Raw genomic sequence first — 24200 nt, forward strand, 5'->3', positions numbered from 1 at the left:
AATATTGCAATGTTGGTCAGTGTGTGACATTATTCTCGGCTTCTCTCCTTTGCAGACTGACCGTAATGGGACGCAAAGCGGGGGGGCGAACGTGGCTGGCGTCTATCCGTAAAGGCGGGCAGCGAGCGTGTTGTGGCGAGAAGCGGTAGTAGAAAAGAAAAAGGCTCACGATGTACTGTACGTGTCTATGTACACTCTCCAGTGTTTGAAAGCGGGGAGACACTTCCTGCACCAAGCGATAATTCATAATAAAAAGTACGAGAGGTAAACAATTGTTTGCTGTAAAAGACGGGAGGGTGGGGAGGACTAATAGGGAGAGGATTCAGTAGCTGGTTGCTGACAAATATGGAGAAAATTGTCCTTCACTTTTTGTTTTAAGGTGTGGATCCCTGATTCTTTGCTGATGCATTTGGCTGAGAGGGAGTTCGAATCCTTGGAATGATGGCAAATGAGGCTGGGTGGAGGGAGGAGGAGGAGGAGGAGGACGTCACACACTCATGGTCATGGTTGGAGAGTACTGCAGAGGACGAAGGAGGGAGGAAGAGGAGTTAGAGATGCACTTCAATGAATAGTACAAGCACAAAACATTGGGTCTGTTCTTATTCTTCTATTGGTATCGGACGGATACTTGATGGGATCGATACTTTTCTTGCAGTTTCTCGTCCATACATGGTTTTCTCACTGAATTTATGCAACCACTGCATCTCTCCTGGTCTGTCAGTGCAAACAGCACACCGCTCAGGCAGACATTGCCCCTCCCCCTCACCCCTCTGCTGACTTTATTTTTCACAAATATCTGACGGCAGTGAAATTTCATTGTTTTAATAATATTTTTGTATTTATAATTTTTGTTTCGTTGTTGCTTTTTGATATTTTGCGCTCTCTCTCTCGGTTGCTGACTGAGGCACACCTTGCCCCTCCCCCTCACCGCTCTGCTGACTTTATTTTTCACAAATATCTGACGGCAGTGAAAGTTATTTTCATTGTTTTAATAATATTTTTGTATTTATAATTTTTGTTCCGTTGTTGCTTTTTGATATTTTGCGCTCTTTCTCTCTGTTGCTGACTGAGGCACACGTTGCCCCTCCCCCTCACAGCTCTACTGACATCATTTTTCACAAATATCTGACAGTATTTTTTTTTGTTTTATTGACAATTTTGTATTTATACTTTTTGTTCCATTTTGATATTTTGCGCTCTTTCTCTCGGTTGCTGACTGACGCACACGTTGCCCCTCCCCCTCACAGCTCTACTGACATCATTTTTCACAAATATCTGACAGTAATTTTTTTGTTTTATTGACAATTTTGTATTTATACTTTTTGTTACATCGTTGCTTTTTGATATTTTGCGCTCTCTCTCTCTCTCACTCACAGCTCTACTGACTTAATTTTTCACAAATATCTGACAGCAGTGAATTTTCATTGTTTTAATAATATTTTTGTAGTTATAATTTTTGTTACATCGTTGTTTTTTGATATTTTGCGCTCTTTCTCTCTGTTGCTGACTGAGGCACACGTAGCCCCTCCCCCTCACAGCTCTACTGATATAATTTTTCACAAATATCTGACAGGAGTTTTTTTGTTTTATTGACAATTTTGTATTTATACTTTTTGTTCCATTGTTGCTTTTTGATATTTTGCGCTCTCTCTCTCTCGGTTGCTGACTGAGGCACACGTTGCCCCTCCCCCTCACAGCTCTACTGACTTAATTTTTCACAAATATCTGACAGTCATTTTTTTGTTTTATTGACAGTTTTGTATTTATACTTTTTTGCTCCATTGTTGCTTTTTGATATTTTGCGCTCTTTCTCTGTTGCTGACTGAGGCACACAATGCCCCTCCCCCTCACAGCTCTACTAACATCATTTTTCACAAATATCTGACAGTCATTTTTTTGTTTTATTGACAATTTTGTATTTATACTTTTTGTTCCATTGTTGCTTTTTGATATTTTGCGCTGTCTCTCTGCGGCTCACTCAGGCACACGTTGCCCCTCCCCCTCACAGCTCTACTGACTTAATTTTTCACAAATATCTGACGACAAAGAAAGTCATTTCCGTTGTTTTAATAATATTTTTGTATTTATATTTTTTGTTACATTGTTGCTTTTTGATATTTTGCGCTCTCTCTCTCTCTATGTTGCTCACTGAGGCACACTTTGCCCCTCCCCTTCACAGCTCTACTGACATCATTCAAAAATATCTGACGGCAATGAAAGTATTTTTGTTGTTTTAAAGACATTTTTGTTACATTGTTGATTTTTTTTTATATTGTGCACTCTCTCTCTCTGTTGCTTACTATGGCACACGTTGCACCTCTCCCTCACAGCTCTACTTTTCACAAATGTCTGGCGGCAATGAAAGTAATTTTTGTTGTTTTATTAATATTTTTGTACTTATACTTTTTGATATTTTGCGCTCTCTCTCTCTGTTGCTTACTGAGGCACACGTTGCCCCTCCCCCTCACAGCTCTACTGATATCATTTTTCACAAATATCTGACGACAATGAAAGTAATTTTTGTTGTTTTGTTGACATTTTTATATTTAGCATTTTTGTCGTTTTTTTTTAGATATTTGCACTCGCTCCGTCTCTCTCTGCTGCTCACTTAGCCACACTTTGCGTATCAAGAAGGTAGTATTTGATTCCTACTTCGCGGGAATTTATTTATGGCGATCATGTCCAGTTAACAGCAATAAACAAGGGACGACTGTATATGTATTCTAATCTTATATTGTGCAGGTATGCATAATAAACAAGGGATTACTGTATAATATGGAATAGGTTATACATTTTACAAATACATTGTTTTATACCACAGGTGTTAAACTCCACGCTCCATTACATAATTTTATTCAGCCAATAAAGTACTTAATCTTTCTTTATAAATGTATTCGTTCTTTCCATTTTGACAGAAAAAAATACATGAACTGCATGCAATTGAATATCTTTTCAACTTTAATATCTATTAATGAAACAACTATTTTACTATCACACTTTCAAACATGTTTTGTTGCAATAAAAATAAGCATTTAAATATCTGCTTGACTTGCTACAGAGGTTCTGCAGCCTCCGTAGCAGAACCTCCAGGTTCAGTAACAGCTTCTTCCCTCAGGCCGTAAGACTCTTCAATGCATCATAATAATCCCCTCAATTCCCCCCAAAAATGGATTAACTGGCTGGAATATAAAGACAATATAATATACATCCATAAACGTGGATGCATATGCAAAAGTGCAATACATTTATCTGTACAGTAATTTATTTATTTATATATGCACCTTATTGATTTTTTATCCTGCACTACCATGAGCTAATGCAACAACATTTCCTTCTTATCTGTACTGTAAAAGTTAACATTTGAATGACAATAAAAAGGAAGTCTAAGTCTTATGACTTCAAAGAAAATGATCCTTCCAATTTGTACACTGCAAGAATAATAGATTTTACGGTTAAAAAAAAATACTGGCAGCTCAGTAACCAGAATTTTACCGTTAAAAAAACGGTGGTGTCGTTTTTTCCATTTACACCGTAAAAATAACAAGTCAAATTTCAGACTTTTTAAGATCATAATGAATATAATTTACCGTAGGCCCATTTCCTATATATACAGACAAAAAAAAGACATCAAAGAAAATCGGAGGGCTGAATAAATTATAAGTCATTCACTGCTCTTTCACATCGGAAAACAAAACAGTTAAACTAACTAAATAAAACAGAACCATCTCTATTGTAAACTAATTGAAAAAAATATTAACAAAAATCAAAACAGCCATTTTTTTATTTGCCAAAGAACAGTTTTTTTTTGCAAAATGTGCAATGTGCTGATTTTAGGCCTCAGGCCGTAAGACTCTTGAACGCACCATAATAATAAATCCCCTCAATTCCCCTCAAAAATGGATTAACTGGCTGGAATATAAAGACAATATAACATACATCCATAAACGTGGATGCATAAGCAAAAATGCAATATATTTATCTGTACAGTAATCTATTTATTTATATCTGCACCTTATTCCTTTTTTATCCTGCACTACCATGAGCTAATGCAACAACATTTCGTTCTTATCTGTACTGTAAAGTTCAAATTTGAATGACAATAAAAATGAAGTCTAAGTCTAAGTCTTAGGATAATTTTAAGACATTTTTAAGGCCTTCAACTCAAATTGTTGAAAGACTTTCTAAGTCCCCGTGGATACCCTGAATATTGCCATCAAAAAGTTATTTTTTTCTTTTTAAAATAAATGATACATGTTAAAATTGTGACATTTTTGGTTGGACAAGCACCAATTAAATAGATTTCAATTCATATCAGTGGGAGACTTTAGAGATTGGAGATGCAAGTGTTTTGAGTTAAGAGCTGTGTCACAGAACCAATTAGGCTTGTAAGTTGAGGTACTACTGTACATTAGAGTATTGAGTGTACAAATTGTACAGCAGTATAGATTTACTATCCATGAACTCACATTATTGTCCAAATGGCAAAACAAGTGTCCAAATAGTGTGGAACATGTCACTATTTAGTGGGGTAGTTTTTCCACTGCACCTGACTGTACATGGCTTTCCTCACTATTGATAGTTTTCTATAACTGGGCTGCAATCACGTAACCTAGAGGCAAATCCGGGCACTTCCGGCGATAATCTAGAGTCCTTTTAGGCTACTGTTTATTTACCGGATCAGTGCAGATTTGGGCATATTTTGAAAGGTTTAGAGGCTAATATATAAACGATCATGAGAGAAATATTTAAAATGGAATGGAGTGGATTGTGACACTTTTAACACATATTATAAAAAAAGATTGAAACCATTCATCATTAAGAGGTTACCGCTGGATACGACCTCACTTCATTTGACACTCACGTTGATTTAGGGAAGAAAAGATTAGAGGTAAATCATGTCTTCACATCGGGAGGGGTCCACAAATTAAACATTAATCTGTGAAAGACAAAATTGGACTTATTCGTGCATCGCAAAGTAATGTATTTGATTGAAATAACGAATACCGTGCTGCTGTGATCGTGACGCTAATGAGAAAAAGGATATGTTTGTTTAGAGTTAATTTCCTGCTACAAATATTAGTCTTGTCTACAATTCATGTCTGCAGTTGTTCTTATCATTATTCAGCTATAAATGTCCGTTGATCAGCAAAGTTTGCTAGTGATATCAAGATTCAGTATATGCTGTTGAGCCCACGAGAGATTTATTCATCTAATTTACGGTGGATTGGACCAACAATCATATTATTTATTACTAGGACTTAAAATGACGTTAGTTTATTTGCACAACCAGGTCTCCTTACTTACATTTAGGCATAGCAACCACAAAAGAACACAGAATTGCAGCCTCTCGTCCTTTCTTTACGCTTAGTTCTGCTCTCAAACACTACTAATATAGTAGTGAATTAACTCCATTGCATCACAGAAAGTTTCTCAAACAAATCAAATGTTCAAACAAACATTTTACAAAGTGATCACTGCAGACACAAGCATGGTCCGATTGTATTCCACAAGATGGTGACAGTGATATTTTTAAGAGCCATTTCCTTCTACGACTTTAATAACTTTATGAGCCACTTCTTTCCGGGCTCTTTTAAAACTCTTTTCTATCTCTCTATTTGAACGACTGGAACACCCAAAAACAGCAATACGGCATTTTCTGTGTAGAGTTCTGCTCAAACTCTACACTCACTCTCACTTGTTTTAATGCTACGCTCAAGCTGCTTGACTATCGTGTGAATTAAGCCGCAAAGAAGAAAATCGGATACGACATTATATGCAACCAATGTTCCCTCTAATTGTTCATGTGTGTGAGCAAACGCAAAAACTCCCTGAGAATTCAGTGGAGCCCATGTGAGCAACATCAGACGAGCACACTGTGGCTACACCAGCAGCACACCTGTCCCAAACCTGACTAAATAACAAGTTCAATCTCCATCCATCCATCCATTTTCTACCGCTTGTCCCTTTCGGGGTTGCGAGGGGGTGCTGGAGCCTATCTCAGCTGCATTCGGGCGGGAGGCGGGGTACACCCTGGACAAGTCCCCACCTCATCGCAGGGCCAACACAGATGGACAGACAACATTCTCTTACCGTATTATTATAATCAAATGACAGCAGTCATTTCCATGAGGTTATTTTCTAATATAAGTGTTTAGGCCCACTTACAATGACAATAACAAAAAATATTGTTTTTCATGAACGGTGTACTTGTATTGTTTGTCTGGGTGGAGGTCCTGCTTTGGAAATAATTTGTACCCCTTTCAGACATTGCATTTAGTTCCCATTAAAACATTCACATGTTGCACAATGAGATGTAAGCAGGGGATCATGTGTACATTCCTGCAACTTCCTGTTTGTAAAAAATATATTTTTATTAGTATTTATTTAATATACTAACAGCATTTCATGATTAATATTTATAAATTAAGATTCCTAATAAATGACACTAGAATAAGCACACATTTGATTGGTAAATCATAGTGTAACGACCTGGAATTACACTTTATGTGTGGTGTTGGAGTTGTCCAACTTTTTGTGTGGCTGTAAACGCATCACTGGCTAAGTGCCATATGTGCATGTGTTGGCGCAAGTGAGAAAGAGCGAGCGGCTGCTGTTGATATAACAAAGTTGCTTTTGGTCTGGTTTGTACTGCAGAAAATGACCAGTTTTGCTAGATATCATTTTTTTTACTAATGTTTTGGTGATGTGTTTATGGCCGACAATAAAGAGTTTTGCTCAGTAAAGTGATGGATGGAATTCATGTCCTCAAAGCGTCTCGACAGACGTTACAATATTTGAACAATGATGACGAAAACTGTTTTCTCTGTCGTGTCCGTGTCGTGTCGAAAATTGTTATGCGCTTAATTTGTTATTTGATTTTGTGCGTGGCATAGATTTGCCGTGCGCAGAGGACGCTTGAGCAGTGCGCAATTGCACAGGCGCGCACCTTAGAGGGAACATTGTATGCAACCCAGCTATTGACCAATAAAAAGGTACAACCGGGTACTATTTCTAGTTAATAGAGCTGATACCATACAAGTGATGTAAACCACTGCTGGCCGCTCACTGGTGCAGCAGTCATTGTAACATTTGAAGATACACACATAGAAATAACAACAATAAACACACATGCTAACGTTAGCTTACCCTGTTGCGGCAGTATTATACCCCACAGTCTCCACTTGGCTGCAGCGGCCCTCAAGTCTCCTCTTGAATAAAACTGGTCTTCTTACCAACATCGATGTAGTAAAACAGGAGACCTCCGTTTTCCTCCATTGTTGTTGGTGTTTGTTAGCATATTGATGCATTCAATGCGGCTTGTTTTTTTGTTTTTTAGTTTCACACAGTATAGATTTAAAAGTAAAAAAAAACCCAACCACAACAAAGAACCCAAAAAAATAACAAAAACAATACCGTCCCCGACGAGTAAAGCTGAGCCGAGCTGTTACTGCGCAGCGGAAAAGCGCCAACAGTGAAAAATCAATTCCTGTAACGGCATCTTTATCCAGATCCTCACCAATAAGAAATCGGTTCTTCCTTGACCCATGAGCCACCTCCCTGCAAAGTTTGGTGAAAAACCAGTTTTGTTTGTGTTTTGTCTGCTAACTGCATCCAACTTACAATTCACAGTTTTACTATTACTATACTTATGTCACAATGGCTGCTGTGTAATAAGGTTATCAAAACAGCATAGCTCGTGGATTTTTTTCACAAAATTATACAATATATACTAACATTGCCCCCCCCCCACCTCCATCAAAACCCAAAACCAGCAGACTCTCGAGGATGTCCTCATGCTATGTTTACTAAAGTTCATCAAATGACGACAAAAAGGGAGGACCTACGTTCTCGCTCTGAAAGGAGTGGAGGAAGTTCCCACTCAGCTCTCCATCATCTCTTGGGGTCCCGGGAGGATTGCTAATGCCACTTAAATTGTTTGGAGAATTCTGTGAGACAAAAAAAAAAAATGCTTGGACTAGACACGTAGAGAGACTATATATGGTCACATGCGTGTTTCGAGTAAGGTTTACCTTGTTCATGCCGTCCATGTCGCCAGAGCCTAAAACAACCAAGACCATTAAGATGAGGAATGAACAAAAACAGTCTTGTGTATTACAACAGGCCCCGTTTTACCTAATGACCCGTTCATGTGATGCGGTTCCATCCCAGCCATGGCTCCCAGGGGTCCATCAGAGCCAGGACCCATAGGGAACTAAAACGGAAGCAAGAGAGCGTGTAGTTAGGTCTTCGCTTTAAGGCATTTGAGTGCAAAACATATTTGACAGGATGGAAGGACACCAGGTTTTATGATGGCAACGCCACTTAATTTTTTTTAGTTTTATAGTACGGCTAACTTTTTTTTTTAGATTTGAGATAAGTGTCGAACGCAGAGAACGGTCATCAAATTACAGCGTAATAATTAACTTTAAAAGCCACTTAATGATGATTTTCGTCTTTTCTGATTTATAATTGTTACAATTAGAGATGTCCGATAATGGCTTTTTTGCCGATGTCCGATATTCCGATATTGTCCAACTCTTAATTACCGATACCGATATCAACCGATACCGATATATACAGTCGTGGAATTAACACATTATTATGCCTAATTTTGTTGTGATGCCCCGCTGGATGCATTAAACAATGTAACAAGGTTTTCCAAAATAAATCAACTCAAGTTATGGAAAAAAATGCCAACATGGCACTGCCATATTTATTATTGAAGTCACAAAGTGCATTAATTTTTTGAACATGCCTCAAAAACAGCAGCTTGGAATTTGGGACATACTCTCCCTGAGAGAGCATGAGGAGGTTGAGGTGGGCAGGGTTTAGGTGGGGAGGTGGGGGTTAGGGAGTAGCGGGGGTGTATATTGTAGCGTCCCAGAAGAGTTAGTGCTGCAAGGGGTTCTGGGTATTTGTTCTGTTGTGTTACGGTGCGGATGTTCTCCCGAAATGTGTTTGTCATTCTTGTTTGGTGTGGGTTCACAGTGTGGCGCATATTTGTAACAGTGTTAAAGTTGTTTATACGGCTACCCTCAGTGTGACCTGTATGGCTGTTGACCAAGTATGCGTTGCAATCACTTATGTGTGTGTGAAAAGCCATAGATATTATGTGATTGGGCCGGCACGCAAAGGCAGTGCCTTTAAGGTTTATTGGCGCTCTGTACTTCTCCCTATGTCCGTGTACACAGCGGCGTTTTAAAAAGTCATAAATTTTACTTTTTGAAACCGATACCGATAATTTCCAATATTACATTTTAAAGCATTTATCGGCCGATAATATCGGCAGTCTGATATTATCGGACATCCCTAGTTACAATGTTTGATACTGGTAATTAAACAAATGCCAAAGCATCAAATCATAGGGTTTGTGTATTTGGACGTGAGCCTGCTGGCAGATGTGGATGCTTCAAAACCATGGATGTCCAAAGTGTGGAACCAGGGGCCAATTTTGGCCCGTAGCTCTTTATATTGGCCCTTCACAGATTGTTAAAAAAAAATGAATGCATTATTATTGTGATATGTTAGTATTGCTGTCAAACGATTATTTGCTTTTTAAATCAGATTAATCACACCTTTGAATTTGGATTAATCACGGCTAAGAATTACTAATAGTTTTACTCGCTTGCATAATTTCAAATAACTCAAAAAAACGTAATTAATCTTAAGAAGACCCCAATATTTGGACACAAATGCAATTTTATTGTTAGAATAGATTAGAAGGTAAAGGAACAAAAAAATGTGCTGAGTATGTACATGATTATTGTAATTCTTGTATGAGGTAACTTGTTATTTTTGACAGCCCTAGTTATTAGATATTACACTAATTTCCTTCGTCACTTATAACACAAAGCTAACGTGGATGTTTTGTTCAGTTAGCTTAGCATGTATTGACATTCACTCGTTCACTTACAGCATCTTAAATATTCAAAATGTATCAAGGTGGAGTAATTGCGAGAATGGGCATTAATAATGGGACTACAGAACAAATTTTACACGAAAGCATATCTGATACTTCTTTTTACACTTGACATGACAGTTGAGAATGTTTTCTAAAATGCTACCTGTACAATTAATAGGTTTTATGATGCCAGCATCACCATAAATGTAACCACTCATCAAATGTAGCGTTATGTAGTTGTCCCAGAGGTTAATTTCTTTTTAAACTTGCGAGATGAAAACAGTGCTGATAATCGCCCTTCACATTATCCCGTGGGCGCTTTATTGATTTTTTTACCTTTTTTTGATTGATTGAGACTTTTATTAGTAGATTGCACAGTACAGTAATATTCCGTACAATTGACCACTAAATGGTAACACCCGAATAAGTTTTTCAACTTGTTTAAGTCGGGCTCCACGTAAATCAATTCATGGTAATACTAACAATTACTTTTACACTTGCAATACCTTTAATTTAATGCTAAAACATTGTCTGCACAATTATAGTGAATTATTTATATTTCTAATTGTTCCAAAATGCCAGTATGGAGCAACCTTAAATGTTTGGTAGTATAAAACAATTATAAAAACATTGTCAAGGAGGAACCTACATTATTTCGGTTGCCAGGTCCAGTGTTGATCATGGTGTACAAATTGTCACCAGAGTTGTTGGAGTCTGTATATATAAAACAAACATACATATATATAAATGGTACTGGATAATGCATGGACTTGACAGTGATTAGCATCATCGGTAACAGGAAGTAGTGACCTGCAGGGCTGGGCATGATGGGAGTCCCTGGGGGTCCTCCTCCAGATGCTCCCTTCAAAAAACATTAACACGTTACTTCAAACATTATTTGTTTAAAACATGTTTGTGGAAAGGGAAATGATGTCTTCTCACCCCGTACGCGCCAGGAGATGGCGATGAGTAAGGCATCTGTAACCCAAAACACAAGAGCATTACTGACCAGAGATGGGAAGGCAAACCACTCTGTTGTATACCTCAAATTGTCATCGTTCATCATTGCATCATCGTAACAACATTAGGCTGTCTGTGGAAAACGTGACACATAATACCACAATTGCATCCCAAGATGGCAACCTTGGAGCACATTAAGACTTCTGCCGCTCTGAGAGAAGATCCGACTGCAATCTGAACCAGCACTTCCCTGTCTTTAGTGTAAATGTGTGTGTGTGTTTGTGTGTGTGTGTGTGTGTGTGTGTGTGTGTGTACTTACAGAGTTCGCATTGTTAGGATTGGGCCATGGTCGACCAGTCCCAGGTCCCCTGAATGGTAAAAGCCGTGTAAGTCTCAGAATGAAAATGCACTGCGGTTGAAACGGAGTGACTAAATTAAAGGCTCACATGTTCACTCCTGGCATGCCGGGACCCATGGTGTTGTGTGGGGGCCTCATCCCACCACCAAAGCTCTGAAAAAACAAAATAATTTAAAAAAATAAAAAAACAGCAATGAGAGAATCTGTGGGAACTTAAAATGTAACAGTTTCGAGGGGAGGGGCCTACCTGAGGGCCAGGACCCATTGGCCCCATGCCTCGAGGGCCGCTCATTCTCTGCATGGGCCCCAAGTTAGGGTGACCTGTAGGGAAGGAAACGGCTCATGAGAAGATGGAAGTGAACAGCTCCTTGACAACACCCTTAACTTATTTTAATGAATCACTAGGTTACCGGTAGTTTGAACCCTGATGCTAACCAAAACAGCAGCACCTACCAAGGTGCATACACTAAATGATCCCTCGGATTCATCAAAGTGTGGAGTTTTACCGATTGCCACTCAGCTGTTGCAAAGCTGCCTCCTGTGCTGTAAGACAATCTATGTCAATGATTATCAAACTAGTGCTACGCCAAAATACAGTTTTCCTGTATTCAAACACAGTGTAACTGTTCAAACTGTGTGTAATGTTACAACGGCCAAAAGTATTGACTATACTTGTTAAATAAATCATCTGCCATTTTGTTAATGAATACTTAGGGCAACTACGCTACTGTACTTTAATGTTGGTCATGATGGTGGTACTTGAAAAGCCAAGTGTTTTCTGAGGTTGTACTTTGTGGAAAAGGTTTCTGAACCACTGATCTTTGTTATAGGTAGTAGGGCTGTCTAATGACTAAGGATTTTCATAGTCAAATCTGATTCGTTAAGATTTTGCCCATAGCCGACCATCAGTCGAACCTAAGGTGTTTTTTAAGAGAAATAAACAGATGATATTATGTAGTAGTGTACACTGACTGGTCACTAGGTGTCACTAATGTCACATGGATGTGCTTTCGCACATGTACAGTACGTGATTATTCCAAAATTAACTTAATACATCATCCATCCATCCATCCATTTTCTACCGCTTGTCCCGTTCGGGGTCGCGGGGGGTGCTGGAGCCTATCTCAGCTGCATTCGGGCGAAAGGCGGGGTACACCCTGGATAAGTCGCCACCTCATCGCAGGGCCAACACAGATAGACAGACAACATTCACACTCACATTCACACACTAGGGCCTCAATAAAATGAAAATAGTATTTCATTAAAGTGAACAAAACAAATACTTTTTACCATCTTAAAAAAAGGCAGAACCACAATTTGTGACCTTCTCGGCTCTAGTATAGCACATAGAGGACATCAAACTTGAGTAAATAGAGGAAGTAAAAGCTGTAACAAAGTTTCCGTATGTAAACCAGCAGATGGATCATTACATTCGTAAAATTCAGAGGGTCATAAAAACTGCCATGAAGATCACTGGCTGCTCTCTCCCCTTCCTACAGTGCCAGGTGCCTCAAAAAGGCCCCAAAACATCATAAGGGACCCATCTCATCCCGGACATAAACTTTTTGAACTGCTTCCCTTGGGCAGGAGATACAGGACGATAAAATGCCGGACAAACAGGTCCAAGAACCCTTTCTACCCGAGGGCAATAGTGTCGCTGAACACAAGGCATACAAAAGAATGTGAGCTGTGTGCTTGGTATTTTATGTATTTATTTTTATCCATTTATCTTAGTACCAATGTTCTTATGTTTTTTATGTGTCATTATGAATTTGCACTAAATGAGTTTGCTTGCAATTTTGTTGTACAATGTACAATGACAATAAAGATCTGTTCTATTCTATTCTATTCTAAAATAAAAGAGCTACACCTCCGAGACAAGGTGACACTCCCCGGCAAGTCCCACCCGAGTTGACGGCGAGCTTTGTGTCTGACATCATCGCGCCCTGACAAGCCTCAATCACATCTCCCATGCAGAAACATTCTCCCATTAGTAAATATTATTGTGTGTTAAAATTAGGACAATAACCAAAATAGCAACATTTTCTTTACATCGTATTTATATTGATATTTAATCAAAAAACGTGGAAGTGATATTTTGATGCGAAAATAAATGTTTAAAAACACAGATATCCGCCAAAAATGTTACAACCCTGTAGCCACAAGATGTCACACCAGGAAGCAATGACCGTTCTGAAGAAAAGGCTGAAAGTGACAGCTGAAACTGTATATAGTTATTTCTTATTCTCTAAAAGCAATTTTTCTTCACACAATAATATTTTACTAATACAGTATTTGAATAACAAATGATGCACACAATCAATCTCTCTTCCCAAAACGCCTGCTGTATACAGGGAGCTTTAGCGGGTACTTTCTCGCCTCCCTTTCAAGGAGTTTTAATGTCAGACGATTCGACTGCAAGGTTGATAAGTTGAATCAGACTCCTCCGAATCGAATTGTCAAATTTTCATCTTTCGAAGATAATATGTAGACACGGAGCACTCAAGTTGCCTCTGTGCTCATGCCGCAATGCTGTGCGTATTCACTTTTGTTTTCCATGTAGCTACTTCTAGTTCGGTAAAAAAACGTATCCAGGCACTATGTGAGAATATATAATGCTGCACTGTTTAGGGATGAAACAATGGCGATTCGTACCTTGCGGTCGTGTGGGGTCCATATTAGGCAACATGGGATGAGGGCCTGGTCCTCCAACTGGGGCCTGCGAGGAGAAAATATCAATATCAATAATTCGACATTTCAAAAACACAGTCGAGCCCAAAATGATTCAATCAATCAATCAATGTTTATTTATATAGCCCATAGATTCATACAATGATGACATTTTCAGGTAGAAATGACGGGAGAGTGCCAAAAAAAGGATTCTTGCTCAAAAGTATTTATACTTTTGTCAACAAGTATTCAGTATTTATATATATATAAATATATACTTGATAAGAATGCTCTAGATGGGCATTTATTATAGTGGTAAACACCATAGAATTATAGGGAAGGTGTGTCAGCTTGAGAAAAATACAGAAAAATAATGGCGTAAGCGCCCACCCTAAAGAGGATAAGCAGTATAGACAATGATGGATACATGGTGAGGTGTTAGGGGGGGCAGTGAGAGCCAGAGGGACTTTCAATATTAGCGCCTTTATAAATGCTTAAATGGGGGCAAAAAAAAAATTTTTTAATCATAATTAATTCACATGAATATTTTGGTTAATCCTTCAAATTTGTCCTATACCAGTCCGGATGGTTCTTTTCCTCTTTGTTCCGGAGGACACAACGTCCACAGTTTCCAAAAACAAATTTGAAATGTGGACTCATCAGCCCACAGAACAGTTTTCCACTTTGCATCAGTCCATCTTTCTGGGTGTTGTTGATAAATGGCTTTCGCTTTGCATAGTAGAGTTTTAACTTGCACTTACAGTTACGTGTAAGCGACCAACTGTAGTTACTGACAGTGGTTTTCTGAAGTGTTTCTGAGCCCCATGTGGTGATATCCTTTACACACGGATGTCGCTTTTTGATGTAGTACCGCCTGAGGGATCCAAGGTCCGCAATATCATCGCTTACGTGTAGTGATTTCTCCAGATTCTCTGAACCTTTTGATGATATTACGGACCGTAGATGTGTTGTTCTTTGACAGCACAAAAATATATTTTCAGTGAGAAGACATCGAATCAACAAATACAAAGAAAATCACTTAAAATTGGACCGGGGTACAAAGGTTTTGATAAACTGAATGTTCTGTTTGCTTCCATGAATGTGTGTGTATGCTTTACCTGGTTTACCATCCTTATGGGGGGACCTCTAGGGCCCCCGGCAAAGCGAGGTGACATGAAGGACTAGGACAGAAAAAAATCTGTGTGAGATTTCTATTTAAAAAGTGAATTTTCCTTCTCTAAAAGGTAGCATAAAGCATTAGACTGAGATACAAAGCAAAGCATGAAGTCGTAAGCAGTGTTCGACTGTAGACAGCAACAACAGAGAAAAAGAGGGCCAACGTGGGAAAGGGAGCGTTACCTGACTGTGTGGTCCCATCATATTGTTAGGGGGAGGAGGCTGAGGGTGAGGAGAGCCCTGGGGACCAGGAGGACCCTGTGGCATTGCACAAAATGACGGCAGGGAGAAAACGGGGCAAAGACAGAGACAGATAAGCAGGGTTACTGCAGGGCAGAGGACAGTTAGAGAGCGAGAGGTGCCAAACAAAACAAGCTCGATTTTGTGTACAAAACGGCGGTAAAGAAAGCCGAGCAGAGAGGAGCAAGCGCATGAGGACTTGGCCTTGAATGAGAGACGAGGCATGGAGAGGATGTGGGCTCTCTCCCACCTGTCAATCAAGACATTAAGAATCCTGCTGCATGCAGCATGTTATCAGCGCTAATTTCCCCCCAAAATAACAGCATCAATTAAGCTATGTGCAATTAGCTTTATAACAACACTTAGCGGCAGCGCGCACACTTTCGAGCTAATTCTGCTGATCTAAAAGAGAGCGAGGGGTCTAATTGAGACTCCTCCATTGGAATCTGCAATGTGCTTACATCAATGTCAAAATGTTTTTTCGCGGAATTTACATGAACACACATAATGAGCCACAGCTTCCTGATCATTAAGTTAACACTTTGGTTCGGATCTTAGAGCTACCTCTTAGTTCCACAGTTGCCTGACAACAGCTGAGCATCATGATTTGCATTGATTAACAGTCGGTGCAGCACGCTTCGATTTCTCCATTAGGGGAAATGGCCAGACCACACCTTGCTTGTTTACAGCACTGGATGAACCTGGCCATACTAAACATCTGTGATGCTTACTAAAGGTTCACTCATCTGAGTGAAGGAGATGAGCAATATTAGGTACGCATTCACATCTCACACACGCTTCATGAAAAGTGTTTTCATTTAGCGAAGTATGGTAATTGCAATGTATGCAACAGCTCTCTGCATAATGATTTGTAAATTATGTGGGTGTACTTAAATGTGGACAGGTGTATCACAATGTTCACAAATCAATAATAGCACTAAAAACTGAAGCTGCAGGAAATGACTGAAAGGATGTTTAACTTGCAATTAAAAAGTGGTGCACTGAATGTTGGGGGGGGGTTCACTGTAATGTGATGAAAGTGTGGCGCTGAACTCACCTGGAAAAATCCAGGCGGCATCGGTCCTCCCGGCATACCGTCACCAGGGGGCATCCCTCCCATTACAGGGCTGGGGGCTGCTGCCGCACTCTGGGTAACATAAGAATAGTTTTTAAAGAAAAAGCATCAGACTGTCTCACGCAAGGCTCGGACTGCAACCAATGAGGAAATGGCACACTTTTTTGAGAGAATGTGAGTACAGTTTTATTAGGTTGCACTGTAATTGGTCCCATATGGTTAGAAATAAGCAGAGCTGAATCCAGTATATTGCTCATATTGGCCACTAGCATTGTCAATCTGCAAAACATACATACAGTAAACCAATAATCTTAAACTCACAACTACCGGTACTTTGACAAGAAGACAGAAAAAGAGTGCGCAATATGTGTTTTATTTGTATGACATTTAAATGGTACTTTATCAAACTGATCTCCACTCAGACAGGGCGGTCATTGACGTTATGTTGTTTTGTGACATTAAATAGAGGCATTGTGTCTAAATTGAACCGGTACCGTATAGGAATACTAAAGGTTTAGGGAAATATTATTTGACCTTTTGGTGAGCTACTCAAAATCAGGTGGCAGGCGGTAGTTCACGAGCTACTTGTTAAAGACCCCTGACATGGGTGGCCAGAAAGAAAAACATACACAAGTTAGACACATATAATCCATTCTGACATTGTTCCACGTATAACAATGTGAGGGAGCTTCATTTCCTACCATAAAAGCTCCAAAATTCCTATTCCCAATTGCACTTAGTAGACTGTAGACCTCCACCAAGGTTATACACAAATCGAAACATGTGCATCTGATTTATTCTATTAGGTGATACGTTTTAACTCGGGTCCTGCAGATCGTGATAATACACACTGTAAATTGTATGCCAACTGACGCACAAGCCTTTTTCGGTGTCTCTACTTGGTCTCGAGGCAGGTGGACTTTGACAACACGCCGCAACGTTTCTGCTTGTGTTTTGTAAAAATCCTGCTGAATAACCCAACCAACAACTTTCAAGTATGTGTGTAAATATGTGGAGTAATATTACAGATGGGCTAAGAACTCAAGCAATGTCCTAATATAAGCCACTACACGCATACGTTGCTTACACGGAAGAAACAGAATGCTGAGAACCATTGTGTTATATTTTTTAAATATTTTTATTTAGCTTACTATTATTCAAAGCCCTCTGCCATGAAAGGCAGAAGTGTGTACCATTACACCATCAATGGTTTAATTAACAAGACATTACTTAAATAAATAAATAAATGGGTTATACTTGTATAGCGCTTTTCTACCTTCAAGGTACTCAAAGCGCTTTGACAGTATTACCGGTACCACATTCACCCATTCACACACACATTCACACACTGATGGCGGGAGCTGCCATGCAAGGCGCTAACCAGCAGCCATCAGGAGCAAGGGGTGAAGTGTCTTGCCCAAGGACACAACGGACGTGACTAGGATGGTAGAAGGTGGGGATTGAACCCCAGTAACCTTATTATATATTTTGTATATATCTTTATTATCTGTATTAATTGATTATAATGTATGTTTCAAGCATTTATTTATTCTTTCCATCCGTCCATTTTCTACCCCTTGTCTCTCTCAGGGTTGCGGGGGTGCTGGAGCCTATCCCATAATTATTCTTAATCATTATCCATTATTTTCTTTCCCTAATTACCAAGTAAAACATAACCTCACGCTTATGCTTCTACATGGCAGAGGTATAATGAAGGTGAAAAAAGGTAAAATTATTTATAGGGTTCTCCAGGCAAATCCAAAGCTCCCACTGATACGGGAGCCAGTGAATCAGATAGGCATCAGCAGGGAATCACTGAGTCAGTGGCTCGAAAGTGCTGCTACACAGCAAGAGGGATGCCCGACCGACCGATTTCCTGCACAAAAAACCACAGCCCTAATTCACTAATGTGCCATTTGCTTTGGTCACACGCTCCTTAATTGCCTGGGTTTTTTCTTGCTTGTATCGAAGGCAACATGAGATGTGCTAATGCTTTCTGAGCTCCGGTGTAGTTGGAACAGGAGACGGCTCCAATTGGGGTGCATTTTGGCTGTGTAGATGGTACACAAACAAGGACCGATTACGACAATGATGGAAGGATGGCTGTACGAGCAGCCCCACTCAAATATGCAAACACTGTCTGGAGCCCTTCAGCACTAAAGACATTACTGGTCAATAGCCAACACACTCCCTGTATCGACTGCACCTCCCCCTAATTATATCTGCTCAGGCTGCCACTGCAGGGCCACTGTGAAATACCTCAGCGGGCAGAGAAGTGAGGCCAAAAGGAGAACTCGGGCCCCAACGCCACACAGACACACACTTTGTAGGTATTTACAAAGTGGTGTTACAGGACAGTGAGGGAAATGTGGAGGAAAATGCAAGAAATTGATTCAAACATATTATGCGCAATGGTGCCTTTTTTGGTTTGCATAAACCACCTACCGTAATATGCACACGAGGACTTGGGCTAGACACCTGACTTGAATTCTTGTTCTTACCAGGACATTTGGGAGAGCATGGTTGTCACAGTACAAAAAAGCAAGGTTCATAAAAGCATGCTTGGAAGAGTTTGGTGCAGAAGAACCCCCTTAAACTATTTTTATATGTACAGTGGTCCCTCTTTTATCACAGCTAATTGGTTCCAGGCCTGACAGTGGTAAACAAATGTTCACTAAGTAGAATATGATTAATTAATGTGTATGTAAATATATATATATATATATATATACACATACACACACATACATACATACACATACATACATATATATATATATATATATATATATACACACACATATATACAGTATATACACATACATATATGTGTGTGTATATATATATATATATATATTAGAGATGCGCGGATAGGCAATTATTTCATCCGCAACCGCATCAGAAAGTCGTCAACCATCCGCAATCCACCCGATCTAACATTTGATCAGAACCGCATCCGCCCGTTGTTATATATCTAATATAGACGATGCAAGGCATTAGTGAGGTTATAAAGCTTTTGCCTGTTAAAGAAAGGAGACTGATCCAATGCAGCACAGACATTCGCGTGCCACGCTGTCACGACCCAGACGCACACCAGTGCGCAATCATATGGGAGCCGCGCTGAGCGCACCTCCAAGCGCGTCTCGCTGCCGGCGACGGCCGGCTATATGGGCCCGACGCTCCAGCGCCATCCATTTTCAGGGCTAGTTGATTCGGCAGGTGGGTTGTTACACACTCCTTAGCGGGTTCCAACTTCCATGGCCACCGTCCTAGCTGCTGTCTATATCAACCAGGGTGAGCCCCACCCCTTTCGTGAGCGCACTGCGCGCGGAGTGACCCCTGTTACGCGCCCCCGGCAACAGGAGTGGCGGGCAGGTAAGCTGCGCGGGCGGAGCGCGCGGAGTGACCCCTGTTACGAGCCCCCGGCCACGGGGGTGGCGGGCAGGTAAGCTGCTTACCTGCTGCGCGTGACGCCGGCCGCGGTGGTGACCCTGGACGTGCGTCGGGCCCTTCTCGCGGATCGCCTCAGCTACGGCTCCCGGTGGGGCCCTCTCGGGGGAAGGGGCCTCGGTCCCGGACCCCGGCGAGGCGTCCCTTCTCCGCTCCGTAAAAGTGTCCATCTCTTTTTTTTTTCTTCTGTTGTGGCATATGCTGCAGGTGCCTGCTCGTTTTTCGTATGTGGGTAACAACATTTAACTATGTATATATATTTCCGAATTGGTTTAACTGCCACCCGCCTGAATCTATTTAAAATCTAATTTTTTGTTATTTCAACCACCCGACCCGACCCGACCCGGCGATAAAATCTAATTTTTTTTTATTTCATCCGCCCGATCCGCGGATAATCCGCGGACTGCGCGGTTGTGCCCGCAAACCGCGCATCTCTAATATATATATATATATATATATATATACACACATATATGTACTGTATGTATATATATATATATATATATATATATATATATATATACATACATACATACATACAGTACATATATGTGTGTGTATATATATATATATATATATATATATATATATATATATATATATATATACATACATATATACACAGTACACATATATATATATATATACATATATATATATATACACAGTACACACATATATATATATATATATATATATATATATATATATATATATATATATACACACATACATACATACATACATACATACATACATACAGTACAGGTCAAATTTTTGGACACACCTTCTCATTTCAATGCGTTTTCTTTATTTTCATGACTATTTACATTGTAGATTGTCACTGAAGGCATCAAAACTATGACACCTGTGAAGTGAAAACCCTTTCAGGTGACTACCACTTGAAGCTCATCGAGAGAATGCCAAGAGTGTGCAAAACAGTAATCAGAGCAAAGGGTGGCTATTTTGAAGAAACTAGAATATAAAACATGTTTTCAGTTATTTCACCTTTTTTGTTCTGATGCCTTCAGTGACAATCTACAATGTAAATAGTCATGAAAATAAAGAAAACGCATTGAATGAGAAGGTGTGTCCAAACTTTTGGCCTGTACTGTACATATATATATATATATATACATACATATTTATGCAAATTATACAGTGACCACATTTTGACATGCACCATATCTTTGGACACACCCCCACCCCCACAAATTGATTGCCTGTCTGTGGGAAACGATGGAAAATATATTTTGTCGATTTATTTTATTAAATTGTTTTAAATAAAACTCTGATAAGATTTAAGTGTGTGTTCTTCTCTCAGAAAGAACAGTGGCATCATAACTTTTGAATACTGCTGTGAACAGTACAGAAGGAAGAGATTGTGCTACATTTTGTCTCAACAACCTGAAAGGGATAGTTACAACCGAACTTCAATAGACTCAAATATATGAAAACATCATAGTCCTAATAAACACATACCAACAATACAATTGAGTTGTGAAGCTAACAAAGACTGTAAAATGACAGCTGTGAACCTGGTGCAGTTCCCGGTCTATAAACGAACTTCGTCTCTGCGTATAACGCTCTGGTACAGGAAAGAGGGGCAGATGTCTCAGCCTTGCCTCTGGCGATGAGCTCTTGTCCGAGGCCTTCCTGACAGCTTCCTAAGGGACCTCTTTAAAGGACTACCCCCCTGTCCTCAATAACCATGATTTAGTCTGTACTTGTTCACACTTAAAATATTCTCTGAACCCTTGAATCACTGTAGAAGGATAGAAAAGGTCAAAAACAAAAAAAAAGAGAAGGAATAAATGAACGCAAACATGGGTGTGTAAAATAAAGGCAATTTGACCATGAGAGCTTATATATATATATATATATATTTATATATATACATACACACACACACGCAGGTCGGGAGATGCTGAGATGTAGACCACCCAATTTTCACCTCCTTACGAAGCCAGGTCTTAAGAGTCTCACTTCTTCTAATAGAATCAACAGTCCAAAGAAGCATGGCCCAGTGTTTAACTTGTAAATGTTTAACCATTACTCAACATCGTAAAAAAAAAAAAAAAAAGCCACTCGGGATCCTGACTCTGCCTCCTTTCAGCTCTTCATTCCTGACCCTCCACCTCCTCCATTTTGCTCCTCCTGGTGTATCCTGGGCATATGCCACTTTGCCACTCCCCTTTTCTTTCTGCAATCTGGCCCTCAGCTCCCGTGACAGCCATCAATCAGTCACCGGTGCCATGGCGACGGGGCCCCCTTGGGGAGCGTTCGGCATCACCAGCGTGAATACACCAGGGCTTTACGAGCGCTGGCGGCCAACGGAGCGACAAACACACACACCTCCCCCACACCTAGACAATGGCGATGGTCCAAGCACTAGTACTGTCCACATAGACACTTGCCTGACCCCCTCACCCCCACCGTCAACATATGCACATCCGAACGAAGGACAACCTCAAGATGAGAAACAACCATGCAAAATGCTCCCACAGATGTTGCACTCTTACCTCATTTGCCTAAAGATTATCATGTAGAGTAATTAATTAAAGTGCCTTATTAATTAAGGCCTGAGCACATCAGTGAAAGGCAATTGCTTCCTTCCGACTTCTTTGGGGCTTTCTTTATCATCATTGTTCTTGATAAAATAACTCACCTTTCTGGTGATTCTGCGCAAACATACTTAAAAGTCTTAAGAAATGCACAGGATGTCAGCCATTTTGGTCATTTCCAAAATGAACTCATTCCAGTAGCAATAGCAACTAAATTCAAACCCTTATCAGAAAATACATTGTATCTCATTATGCAAAATGACATTTTTAATGATGTAATATGTGCCCGTTTGAGCACCTCATGTAAGAAAAATATATCACCTTCCTCACTTGTTTGCTCTAATTTTAAGAGGAGAGCCACTCAAACACTTGCTTTTGAAGTTGAAGGGAAAATCTTCTTCCTCATAGACACGATACTACCCCTTACACCCCCACACTAACTAAATGAGCCCACCTGTATATATGCCCACCACTTTAAAAAGAACAGTTTTTAAAAAAAAAAAAAAGAAGAAAAAAGGAACCGGCTATGCATCTTAAATTAGAGCCTGTAGCTCTGCCAAATGTTACGTTGTTGTATGGGATCCGGGACAAGTTCAGAGTTACAGTGGAAATATAAAAAATAATGTGGAGCCACTCACTCAGGCGGAGACATGCGCGGATAAACAGCTCATTCGTATTAAATCTACACACACTGAAAATGCTGCGTACCTGGTAGGGCTAACAGAAAGTGCCTTTTAAAACTGTCTATATCATCCCATCAAGGCTAAATCTTGGGCAATACACTTTTGTGGGACCTCTAAAACATGTTTAAAATTATTGACAAATAATATAACATGGCTAGAGTTCATGCAATACCAGGTTGTGACTAGTCCAGGGCACTAGTGCAATGCTTGATTGTAAAACCAAACACCTTTGCCTTCAAGCAATAACTATGTCTATTTTCCATCCAACACGAGTGAGTGGGAATAACAAACGGTGTGGTTATTTAAAGGGCAGCACACTACTGTAGTCTCTCTCCAGCTCCTAGGTCACCACCTGAAAGGAAGGCCCGTTTCCCCGACAACTATCTGCCAAGGACCAACGTCTCCATTTTAACCCCTTCTTGTCTGACACATCACCCTCTCTAATGGTGCAAATGCCTAATTGATGCTAGCTCAATTAATCGTTTGGTTTATATGCAAGACAATTGTTTGGTGTAACAATCAAGGTGCAATCTCAAAAACACCATTGATTAGCAATACACTTCATAAATGTTGCCCACCCCACACAGCACTAATCAATTGAGATTATGCCTCTCTCAGTGATATGTTTCCACATGTAGGTCTGACTCAGGACATGCTGACATCAGCACCATTTTCCCAGAAACCTACAGTACAAAGCACAATTTTGTGCCTTTCATCCGAACGAACAGGACAAGGTGACCGGAAAAAAATGAACAAAATTTAAGCTTGCACAAAGAGCAGTACAATATGTATTGGGTCTAACCAATTGAACATAAGAGGAATGTGAGATGGGTATCCCCAAGGAAAACCTCATGCAAGTTGTCACACTTGAAGGTGGAGGACATAGGTTTTGTCATGTGGGTATTACATTTTTGGAGCAGCAAACCAGAAACGCAGTCATAGACAATCACAATGTATTCCTCCAGGCATCAATTGCTTATGATTCGGTATGTAACGATATTAATATTCCATATCACTGTTATCGTGACCAAAATGATCACGGTTATCATTGTTATCGCAGTATTGTTAAATGTGCTCAAAAAGTACTCATACACACTCTAAAATCTTTTGACCAAGTTAACAG

The 24200-nt window shown here is 39.9% G+C and overlaps 1 protein-coding gene across 4 annotated transcripts in view; it reads right to left on the reverse strand.

Moving 5' to 3' along the window:
* The window catches only part of ssbp3b (single stranded DNA binding protein 3b), a 32238-nt gene that overhangs the window by 613 nt on the left and 7425 nt on the right, over positions 1 to 24200 (reverse strand). The window contains exons 5-19 of one of the 4 annotated variants that reach the window (XM_061977978.1): positions 16363 to 16452; positions 15249 to 15323; positions 15008 to 15070; positions 13875 to 13938; positions 11467 to 11540; positions 11308 to 11372; positions 11181 to 11229; positions 10844 to 10879; positions 10712 to 10763; positions 10551 to 10615; positions 8134 to 8212; positions 8031 to 8059; positions 7845 to 7946; positions 7517 to 7557; positions 1 to 517 (exon numbers count right to left, since the gene is read on the reverse strand). The exon at positions 1 to 517 is cut by the window's left edge and continues 613 nt beyond it. In XM_061977978.1, coding sequence (XP_061833962.1) covers positions 502 to 517; positions 7517 to 7557; positions 7845 to 7946; positions 8031 to 8059; positions 8134 to 8212; positions 10551 to 10615; positions 10712 to 10763; positions 10844 to 10879; positions 11181 to 11229; positions 11308 to 11372; positions 11467 to 11540; positions 13875 to 13938; positions 15008 to 15070; positions 15249 to 15323; positions 16363 to 16452 — 900 coding nt within the window. In that variant the 3' untranslated portion in view covers positions 1 to 501. The remainder of the gene's footprint in view (positions 518 to 7516; positions 7558 to 7844; positions 7947 to 8030; positions 8060 to 8133; positions 8213 to 10550; positions 10616 to 10711; positions 10764 to 10843; positions 10880 to 11180; positions 11230 to 11307; positions 11373 to 11466; positions 11541 to 13874; positions 13939 to 15007; positions 15071 to 15248; positions 15324 to 16362; positions 16453 to 24200) is intronic. The other 3 variants (XM_061977980.1, XM_061977979.1, XM_061977981.1) reach the window with 3 other exon arrangements.

This window comes from Nerophis lumbriciformis, linkage group LG18 (assembly GCF_033978685.3).
Source record: "Nerophis lumbriciformis linkage group LG18, RoL_Nlum_v2.1, whole genome shotgun sequence".
NCBI classification, from domain to species: Eukaryota; Metazoa; Chordata; class Actinopteri; order Syngnathiformes; family Syngnathidae; genus Nerophis; species Nerophis lumbriciformis.